This window comes from Sceloporus occidentalis, unplaced genomic scaffold (genome assembly GCF_023333645.1).
Source record: "Sceloporus occidentalis isolate IW3139 unplaced genomic scaffold, rSceOcc1.0.p SCAF_4, whole genome shotgun sequence".
Taxonomy (NCBI): Eukaryota; Metazoa; Chordata; class Lepidosauria; order Squamata; family Phrynosomatidae; genus Sceloporus; species Sceloporus occidentalis.
The window spans coordinates 184062988-184074684 of NW_028316984.1; the positions used below are offsets into that span (position 1 = coordinate 184062988).

General features: G+C 39.5%; 1 protein-coding gene across 1 annotated transcript in view; it reads left to right on the top strand.

Annotated features, from left to right (window-relative positions):
* The window catches only part of DLK1 (delta like non-canonical Notch ligand 1), a 33845-nt gene extending 24044 nt beyond the window's left edge, over positions 1-9801 (top strand). The window contains exons 3-5 of the mRNA XM_089522545.1: positions 1895-2025; positions 5892-6036; positions 8176-9801. Coding sequence (XP_089378671.1) covers positions 1895-2025; positions 5892-6036; positions 8176-8875 — 976 coding nt within the window. The 3' untranslated portion in view covers positions 8876-9801. The remainder of the gene's footprint in view (positions 1-1894; positions 2026-5891; positions 6037-8175) is intronic.
* The last annotated feature ends 1896 nt before the right edge of the window (positions 9802-11697 follow it).

An 11697-nucleotide genomic window follows, 5' to 3' on the forward strand; every position in this document is an offset into this window, starting at 1 on the left:
TCCTATCTGGACCCTGCTATAAATTTCTTATAAATCTTCTATTGATTTTAACCCTTAACCCTTGCAGTCTCTTCCAACTCTATGATTCTATTCTATGATTCTTATTTTATACTATTGTTTTAATGTCTTTCTAGTTTAATCTCTTTTTAGTATTATTATGTTTTTATACTGGGGGAAAGGATAGACGTTTTTGGAATTTTTAACTGTATCTTGTTTTATTGTTGTAATCCACTTGGATTCCAAGTGATTAAGTGGAATATTATAATAATTCTTATTATTAATTGTTTGTTTTGAAATTGGGGAAAAACAATATTGCATCCTCATCTGACACACACCAGTGCACCTGGCATCTCTCCTTTATCTCTGAGATCTGATTTCCATTGCAGAAATAATGCAGTTTGACACCACTTTAATTGCCATGGTTCAGTGATATGGAATCCTGGGATTTGTAGGTTGCTGTGGCCCCAGAGATCTCTGACAGAAAAGGCTAAATAATAGTTCATAAAACTACTATTCCAGAGTCCCATAGCACTGAACCATGGTCATTATTGCAGTGTCAAACCATATTATTTCTGCGGTTTGTGTCTATTTGACCTGAGTTATATTGTACAACAGCAGGTGTTTTGGGTAGATGTGTGCTCCCCTTTAAATTTTGTTCCAACAGATCTGCTACTTGTCCTGCACAAAAGGTTAAGCTCTTCAACCAGTTTTTCCATTTACAAATACTTTTAGCTACAATATCTCAAGTTCAAAACAAAATACTGGGAGAGGACAAATTGAAGTAAGAGGGGGCAAGAGATGTTTTATATTTATGAAAAGGGGTTATGGGTTTTTAAAAGATGTGCATCGGATTTTTACGACATATGTACTGTTGAAAAGAACTGATAATTAAGTATCAGTTCTTGTTACTGTTATTTGCTGTCTCTTAAGGAATCCCCCTGGTCATCAATGGGCCTGCTCAGGTCTTGCAAGCTCAAGTTCTGTCTTTCTTAATTAAATACACTGTTTTCCTCATTTCCTACTGCCTTTCACTTCATCGAGTATGTTTGTGTCTTCAGTGAGTATAATCATCCACTGGCATCAATAAGGTTGGTGTCATCCAGTGTTGTCATTAGGAGGGTGTGTGGTGTGTGATCCCTACCAGGTGACACTCCAGAAGAGGGGTGACACCAGGTCAGGCTCTCCTGACTTCGCTTTGGTGTCCTGGCTTCCTCATGAGTAGACCAGGGTACCAGAGTGAAGGAGGGGCATGCTCATCCCTCCTGCCTTCGCCCCATCATCCCGGCCTCCTCATGAGTAGACTGAGGAGATTTGCTCTCAGACCCATTCATTTGACTTTTTAGCCTTCTATACAGTATCTGTAGAACTCTCTTCCAGCACCACAATTTAATGAAAGGATTCTTTTCTTATCAACTTTAATCACTGTCCAGCTTTCACACCCACACATAGAAATAGAAACATGTACAGAGAAATCAGAAACAATATGTCCTAGATGATAATAATAATAATAATAATATTTATTTGTATACCGCCCTATGAGAAACCAATCCGGGCGGTTGACAACAGTAAAATATAAAATACATAAAAATGATTGTTACTTTGATGGTTAAACTCTTTTTTTATTCAGTTTCTATCAAAATTTGACTGTTGGATTTATTTATCGAAGGTATCTCTAAAATACTAAAACAGATTGTCAAAGTCTGAGAAACTAAATTAAAAAGAATTTCAACTATCAAAGTAAAGTCAGTCTTTCTTTTTTTTTTTTTTTCTTTTTTAAAAAAAGAGCTTCTCTACTGTTAAGAAACTTATCTACTAGGGTTTCCAAAGTCCTAATTATATTTGCCAAAGAGATTTTGGACTGTTTTGTCATCTTGTCTTCTCTCTCCTTTTCAAGATGCCGACATGGTTGGCAAGGCCCTCTGTGTGATCAGTGTATCCCATTCCCGGGTTGTTTCCATGGGACCTGTGCCAAACCATGGCAGTGCATGTGTGAAGAAGGATGGATTGGCAGCCTCTGTGACACAGGTTTGTTGCTAATAGTTTCCTTTCACACTGAACGGGAAGCACTGAATGCACGCAGACCAGACTGTAATAGCTCCATCTGGCGTTGAAGAGGTGCAGTTATTTTCATAGTATTTTCCTTCCTTTCACACTACACAATACTAGCAATTTAAAACCATTTAACTGCCATTCATGGCCTCTGTGGAATCATGGCACATGTGGTTTTGTGGAATATTTAGAATTCTCTGGCAGAGAGTGCTAGTGATACCCAAAACTACAAATCCCAGAATTCCACAGGATGCAGCCATGGCAGTGTGTGAAAGGGATATCAAAATGCTTTAACTGTGACATGTGGGCAAGACCTTTCCTTCTTTCCAATGAAGTTGGGTTGTTGGCCTCTGTTCAGATTGTTAGAAATCTGTATAAACAGAAACTCTAATCCACCATTTAGATGGCTGCAGGAACTGTACATGGGATGCTTTTGGAGATGGTCCAGAAACTTCAGTTAGTATAAAAAGTGGAAGCATGTCTAGAACCATGTTTTACTGCCTCAATATGGCAATATGTTATCACATGTTCACAGTTTGTTTTAATATAAAAGACTAGTGGAGAAACAAAAGGAGTCATGTGGCATCTTTAAAATGAAAAGATTAATTTCAGCATGAGCTTTTTGGGATTACAATTCACATCCCCAGAAGCAGCAGTGGAGTACAATATGCAGTCCTCAGATACATATCCTTTACAGGCAGGACTAATCTGTTGAATAAGATCATAAAAAGTGACATTCTGGGAATATACAGTGGCCATCTAATTTCCTATGGGAAGCCCACAGGTGGGACAATGAGTGCACACTTATCATCTATCTCAGACTGCACAACAAACCAGTATACAGATGTATGAATGTAATTCTTCACTAATTTTCTTCTCAAAGGAAGCAATGAATGATTTTAGCAATTTTCTTGCTGCTGCTAGAACAACAACAAAAAAAACCTGCACTTTTCAAAGACCATTTGCATTTCAGGACTTATTATGTGCAAAACTGGCAGAATTTTCTGTGTAAGAAACAGCATTTTGTGCAAAGAAAACATTTTTTCTGTACAGAAAAAGCTGTTTCCTATACCGAGAATGTTATAGTTATGGATTTATTCTCTGCAATATTGGCACATGGGCATTTTGTCCAAAACAGTATTTTCTGTGCAATTAACAGCATTTCTGATGCAGGAAATACTATTTCTATGCAGAAATATTTTCTGCACAAAAAATGCTGTTTTCTGTTCAAAACAAATGCATGCAAATTTTGCATAGGACAAATCCTAAACTGTGAAGATTCATGTCAGTTGAGGAATTTTGCCAGGTTTCTCAACACAAAAAGATATGTTTTTGACCATACTTGAATATTTTAAAATATTCTTTCCAAAAGGCATAATCCCTCTGCTAAATGTATCAATTTACAGCCATCCTAATTGTTAGACTCTGATGGTCTTTGCCACCATGAATTTCTCTCATCTCCCCTTTAAAGCCATTTAAGTAGACAGCCCTGACCATTTCTTATGGCAGTGACTTCCACAGTAATGTGTTATGTGAAGAAACACTTATTTCCTCTGTCCTGAAGTTCCCACTGTTCAGCTTCAGTGGATGAATCTGGTTTCAGGTACTGTATTACTTTCTCCACTCTGTGTGTGATTTTTGTACACCTCTATCGTGTCAATCCCTTACCTATCTTTTTCTGGGCTAAACAGACCCAACTGTTATCATCTGACTATTTACTTGATCTTGATCCAGTCTTCCTCCCAGTCTCTAAATCAAAGGAACTCACAATATGGTTTTAAACAGGTATAAATAAATGTGTGTGTGTGTGTGTGTGTCCACCTTCAAGTTGCCTCTTTAGTTATGGAGCCCCCATTAATGGCATAGGGTTTTCTTAGAGAAAGGAAGCTGAGGGAGCATCTAAACTGTGGAAACAATGCACTTTGACACCACTTTAATTGCTATGACTTCATCCTACAGAATCCTGTGATGTGTAGTTTTCTCAGGCACCAGCACTCTTGGCCAGTGAAGGCCAAAAACCTTGCAAAACTATAAACCCCAGGATTCCACAGGATGGAGTTACAACACAAAGTGGCATCAGACTTCATTATTTCTACAGTGTAGATGGACCCTCAGAGGTAGTTTTGCCAATTCCTTCCTTTGAAATATAGCCTACAGCACCTGATATTCATTAAAAATACAATAAATGATAATATTTGAGTAGTGTTAAATGGATTCTTAGAGTGCAATTAACATCCTTTGAGAGAAAGATCATTCCTCAGTGCAGAAAGTCCTAAATTCAGTCCCTGCCATGTCCAATTTAGAAAGGGGCAAGTGTCATGAAAGCCTTCTTCCTTGTCATTTGGGACAGCTAATACTAGGCTAAATAGATCCATCCATCAGGCACAGTTCTATGTTCCTTGGCATCTTCCATTCCATTGAGGAGCACTGTCATGGAAAGAACTCTGAAAACCTAAAGACCCACTGTCCATCAAAGCAGATAATAGGGGGCTAGATGTGGGCAGAGATTTGGAACGTAATTTTATTGGACCACATTTTTCAGAATTCATAACCTTGCTGGCTTGGGAGTTCTAGAAGATATAATTCAAATAATCATGATTCCAAGTTCTGGACTGAAGGACCTTTTAGTACTTACTGATTTCTATGAACTGGAGCAGGTTACAGAGACCACACAATGCCCCTGTTGAAACAGTTTCACTGGCTACCAGCTTGTTCCCGGTCACAATTCAAAATACAGGTTATGTTCTATAGAGCATATATGGGTCAGGTCCAGGGTATTTGGCAAACTGTATTTCTCTGTATGAGCCAAGAGGCCCTTTCTCAGTCCCACCACCATCAGAAGCATGGCTGGTGGGGACACATCACACAACAAGGGCCTTCTTCTTTCTGGATTCCCCGAGACTATGGAACTCCCTTCCCAGAGAGACCAGAATGACTCCCCCCTTGTTGCTCTTCCATCAGCAGGCTAAGACGTTTTTTTAAAATTCAGATAGACTTTTAAAACAAAGTTCTTAAAGAACATCCTGGGGGTGTTGTACTGTTTTAAAGTGTATGGTTTTTAAATGTTTTTATCTTTTTAATTGTTTTCTATTTTTTAGCAAGTGATCAATTTTAATATTGTAATAGTTTAATTCTATTTTAATGGTCACTTCTGTATGTTTTTAATTGCACTGTGTTTTTAAATTGCAAGCCACACTTAGCCCTAATTTTTGAGGAAAAGTGGGATATAAATACATTGTTGTTGTTGTTGTTATTATTATTATTATTATTATTATTATTATTATTATTTCAGTAGGACCAAAAAACTGGTCTTTATCCTCAGCGACCACTTTTATTCTGGCAGGTGTGAATGTTGTACTCAATCACTTATGATAAAGACATTTCAACATCCAGCTTTAAATGTGCCTATCAAAACTAGAAATATACTCAAACTGACAGACAAGGAATGTGATTTATATAATTATATGTCCTTGTCAGCTCCTATATGTAGGTCAAATGTGTAGATAGATGTGAACAAGACTCAATGAGGATTCACCTCTAGGGAAACATGGTAACATCTTTAAATTCTTCAGATTCTCTTAAATTTTTCTGGACTGAGCAACTTGTCGTTTCCGAAATGTTGAGCTGCAGCTCCAGTCATTGGTTGTGGTGCAAGGATATGTGGAATTTGTAGTCCAATATCATCGGAACCACCACAAATTGCTCACCCCTGAGCTGGTTTCATCACTGGCCTGACTGGCCTGACTTCGTGTATGGGCAATTCTTGCATTCTCCATGCATTTAAGTAAATAAATACACAGTATGGAGCATATTTCTTTCTTTGTTTCTTATTGCCAATACAGACGTTCACCCCTGTGCTTCAAAACCATGTACAAATAACTCAACCACTTGCATAGAGACAGGCAATGGTGGCTACATTTGTTTGTGTGCTGAAGGATATACAGGGAAAAGCTGCCATGTGAAAAAGGGGCCTTGCATAGTTAATGGGTGAGTATGGCTAAAGCTTATCAATTGTTGTTGTCTTTTATTAGGCTAACATCTATGGCAAGGAAGGCAGATTCTGGAATTTCGGGACCAGTTTCCTGCCCCTGGGACATCCCAGGTTCACAGTTAAAACAAAAACAAAAACAAAACAAAGTTAAAATGGCCATAAATCCACTTCTAGTTTTTTGAAGAAGGGATATTTTCACCTTTTAAAATAAGGAAATCATACTTCTTACAGACTTCCAAGAGGCAATTATCTTTTTTTTTTTAATTTGGGGGGCAAAAAAAGGGGAGGGAAGGCTGGGTTGGCTGAAACCCTTATGGTCATAGGCAGCTCATAGGCTACCTGACCCCCAACCCTGAAGTTAAAGGCATAGGACTAGATATTTTGGCAGCCATGCTTGTTTTTTTCCTACATGTCTGCTTTATTTACATTTAAAATGGTAGCTGACTCTACTTGTTACAACAAAAGGTATGTGTGTGTGTGAGGGAGAGAACCAATGCCAGCTCCCCATAGCCTGCCGTTTTAGTCATGTTTCTTCCCAGCCCAGGTTGCATCTGGTTTTCATGCTTAGCTGGGAGAAATGGCCCTAAAGCAGCCTCAAGAACTATTTGGTCAGTTACCTTCATTACAATCAGAGATTAGTCATAAAAATATGACCAAAAATTAACAGAAATGGGAAGAAAAACCAATATAATAGACAGCTCACTAGTACCAAAACAAAAAAAATCCCATATATATCCATAAGTGACCATTCAATAGCCAGCTCCTGAATCAATACCAAATAACATTCAGTAGGATTAGGGTGAGTTGTGAGGGAATTTGATCAACTTGCTCCTTGTACCTTTGAATGATAAGGTAGGCACTGTTTTTGCTTTTGAGGAGGATGTGGATTTTGTTTATTAAATCTGAAACAGGCTGGAGAGAAAACCTTTGGCAATTTTTAATAAAGAGCCAGCAGGGCTGCCTTGGTTCGCAAGCCCATAAAGCTGGTTCTAGGAGGTTTGGCTGTGCTTTTGTCCACAATTACAATAGGAGTAGCAAGGAAGCAAGAATCAGGCCAACCAAACTCTTTCCTTAGCTGTTCTGGAAGTTCTGGGCCTTGCTGCTAGAATCCCGGTTCATGAGTCATCCATCTGTCCCTTGGTGGCACCCTCCTGGTTTCGGGATTCTGGGAGCTAAAATGCAACAACAATTTTTCCATTTTCTACAGAATTATGCCTTCTCATAACTGAGATGGGGATCACTGTGGGTCCCTTGGGGTGTCTGAGGGTTTGGATTGGGCTGAAAAGCAACTTGAAGAAAAGACAATAACTGAAATCCTGTTGGTGACCTATGCCTGTGTAACCTGAGTTTATACATGCATACACCTGTTTTTTTGACATTGTGGAAGGAACAATGAGCCCTCCACATCTGCTGGAGATAGGGGAGCAGGATCCTCATGAAACTGGAAACACTTTTTCCCCCCCGAGAGAATACCTTTCTAGGAATCTCTCATTCTTATGGCACAACACTATGGTCAGCACCTGGCAGAATTGTGCTGGAGGACCTACAGATGCCTAGAGAAGTGTTTTCTCTAGGAATCTCTAGGTCCCCCAGCATGACTCTATGGTCAACTTCCAGAAAAGTCATGGCGAAGAACCTAAAGATTACTAGAGAGAACATATTAATCAAAACCACAAATAATTAAATTGACAAAGGTCAAAGCTACAAATGTGGAGGGTCGACTGTATTCACTGGCTCCTTGCATGACATCTGCACACACACACAGAGTAACTGTTATGCCCTGGAGGTGCTGCCATGGCTGGGTTGGTGGGGGAGAAGGCAGAGGAACAGGGAGCACCCCTCCTAACTTCAGTTCTGCAGCCAGGGAAAGAAATAAGTTCTCCTCAGCACTCTCATGAGAACAACCTGATTTCTCTTGTACTAGGCACTGCTGGGCAATTCTCCCTTCCTCCTATCCCAGCTCTTATTCAGACATGGCAGTCTCTCTGGAGCTTGAAAGATGCCTGGAGGCTTGAAGAGAAGCATGAGGCATCATATGTGTGGACCATTATGCTCCACCTGCTTTGCTGTAGGATCTTGGCCATTGCTTCCATTGCATTAACAGGTTTACATTTTCTGCTTGCCTTGAATTGCAGTTCACCCTGTCAGAATGGAGGAACCTGTGTGGACGACGATGGTTTCGCCTCTCATGCCTCCTGCCTGTGCCTTCCTGGGTTTACTGGAAATTTTTGTGAAATTGATATTGATGACTGTGAGCCAAACCCATGTGAAAATGGAGGCACGTGCACAGATATTGGCAGGGGCTTCCATTGCCATTGCCCCACAAGGTACGGTGGGGCCTTGTGCAACAGCCACACATTGGTCTGTGCTAGTAACCCATGTGAAAATGGCGGGACTTGTCATGCACATCCTAAAGGAGGTTTTGAGTGTCTTTGCAAACCCCGTTTTGTTGGTATCACTTGTGCTTCTGCTGACAGAAACAAGAGTCTGAATGGGGAGGCTAAGCACAGGGGGAATCACCATCCCCATCCAAGAGTTCACCAAAAACCTGTTCACACACAGGAACGGGAAGTCTTAACCATCAAAGAGACAATTGAAAACCGCCAGCCTTTGCTTAATAAGAGCCAGGTGATCTGCTTCATGGTTCTGGGCTTGCTGACATGTCTGGTTGTGCTCGGTACAACCGGGATTATATTCTTCTCCAAATTTGAAAAGTGGCTGGCCAATGCCAGGTACAGCCAACTGGTCCGCAAAGAGAGAGATGGATTTCTGAAAGCAAAGAAAGGTGAGAATCTCTCAGTGAAGATCATCTTTCCAGATCAAACTGATGAATGAATAAGAACTGTACTACCATTTATTGGCAGTCTTATAATTAGAGATTAATACAAGCTTGGCAGGCAGGTTGTTGGCTTTTCATTTGTACTCATAATAGTATTTGGAACCCATTGGTGATGGAAAAATATGCTATATTTGTGTTACCCAGAGACATTTTCATACCTCAAATGCTTTTTTAAAAATCAGATTGCATTGTGTAAACCCATGAAATGTTGTGTTGTAATCCTTTGCTCACTTTCCTGGGAATAAGTTCCACTGAATCAATGGATTTTAGTTCTGAAAAAGCACACACAGGATTCTAGTGTTCCTCCCCAACCCCCTGCTTTTAATAAAAGAAATCAAATGGAACTTTGCTAAACAAGAACTGTTTTTATTGCATTTTATGGCATGTTGACATTTGTGATACTCCTCCATGATTTTCAGTGCTTATTTTTAATAAACAGTAACAGTTAAGGGCTACATGGATTTGTCTGTTTGTATTAGCATTTGTTATTTTTTATTGACATTGATCTAGGCATTAACTTTGATCTATTTTTGTTCAAATGGGAGATGAAAATGCCTAGCCCTATCAGTCACCAGATTGCTTTGCACAGCAGATTTTGAATGTCTTTATAGAACAGCAAACTGTTTGTTATGAACTTTGCTATTATCATGCTTTTATCACTAGAGATCAAGAGAGATGTGGTATCTTCCATGGCAGTGGGGTGCTGTAACTTCTTAGGGGTTTAGTTTGAACCATAGCATCTGAACTGAAGACAACAACCACAACATCTTGACAAAATGCAGGCTTATGACTAACACCATCATTTTTCTTTCTTTTTCCTGTATAGTTTTTAACACCTTTAATGCCAGTGGAGCTTTGAAAGCTTGCAACTTGTATAATGTGCATTATGGTTGATTCAATAAAGGTATCACTCTTTTGAGGATTATGGATGATATTGTACTTTGCTATATGGCCAATATGGCTATCCCTGGATATGTTTTAAAGAAACTATTCAAGATGTTGACCCTTATCCTAAAAATAAATTCAACATCTGATCTGGGGCAAATGATTTAGTTTGAACTAAAACCTGTAGTGGCTCCATTGCCTCATTGGCAATGCCAACTATCACTCTTTTCATAAGGATGTGGTGTGCCATGCAGTACTCTGCCTCAGGCAGAAAAATATCTTGAGTTGCCCTATGATGATCAGTGCATCCCATCACTGCTGCTGCTGGAGCTGATGCTTTTAAGAAGCTGGTGTGAGGGAAAGAAAAAAGTTAGGGTGTGTTGGCATGGCTAATGGTGGTAAAAATCAGAGAGCTTCCTCATTCAAGTATCAATGTTTTGAGAGCTCAAAGGAGAAAAAGCTTGGGGGCGGGGGGCTTTGTGCAGTTTGGAACCCACTCTTATAACCCACAGGAGTTCATGGGCTCAGATCTCATGAAATCAGGTACCCAAATAGCCATAAGCATGGATGGATGGAGAGCATATTCAAACTATTTTTAAATGGTTGAAAAATGTGTTTATTAAGTGTTAGAAACCCCAATGACTACAAACCTGAATGGACAAGAATATTTGCAGTTCAGGACTTATTCCACCTAAAATTTTCACATACCTTTTTTTCTCAGACATCAGCATTTCCAGAAAACAGCTTTGTCTGAGTAGAAGAGATTTTCTATACAGAAATATTATTTTCTATGTAGAATATGCTATATATCCACATGTGAATTTTGCACAGAACAAGTCCCCAACTACAGTGTTTGCTGTACAGAAAATAATAGTTCTGTGCCAAAATATTATTTACTGTACAGAAAAGCTGTTTTCTGTGCAGGCAATGCTTTTTTCTGTCCAAAGAATAACCACATGCAAATTTGGCACAGAATAAATCCCAAATTCTGAATGCTCTTCAAAAACTGCACAGTTTTTGAAGACATTTTCACAGTGGGGAGAACATTGCTAAAATCACTGATTGCATCCTTTAAAAATGAAATAAGCAACAAATTACATCCCTAACATGGACAAAACACCAATAGTTCAAATTCATTTTCTGGCATGGTGATTTTCTGTGTAAGACAGTGGCAGAGATAGCAGCAGATGTTTTTGGGGCCCACACAGCTTCTATGCCTTAATAATCATTGAAAACCCTCATACTGCTAGACATGGACATAAAGAGCTGTCTTATACACTGTCAGACTATTGATCTGTCTATTGCTAAATTAGCAATGATTCAACAAAGTCTCAGACCAATTAGCAAAGTTTCAGGCAAAGGTCACTCCCAGCTGTGAACCTAAGAACTTTCAACTAGAACTTCAGGCCTTTTGCATGTAGACCATGCTCTGAAACCTGTTTGGGTCTTATACATGCAGAGATGCCTCCATGGAAACATCAGACATTCTGTCCAATGTAGAATATATGCATTCAGTTTAAGACTGAAGAAACGGTCTTGTACATGAGGTGCTGCTGCTCATCTGATTGCACATCCAGATGCACATTCAGTTGTGTAACATTGCCACTCAAGACAAGGGCTGCATAACACCATCTGTGCATAATTCAGATGCAGGGATTTGCACTACACAACACTGATACAAGATTTCGTTCCATGTATTCCACCACTATGCTGTGGCTCTAGAGGAACATTGCTATGCTTTTGTAGCAGTTACTGCAGCCTCTTCAATCTGACAAATGTTTCAGACTACAGATCCCATCACATGGGCTTGATGGGCCACACTTTCCCCACCTTTACTCCAAAAGAATCCTCTTAAGAAACTAGCTTTTCCTAGGATGGGAAATCTGGAAGTAAAACTACATTGTTCCATGTGCTCAGTGTGACAAGCCTAGAG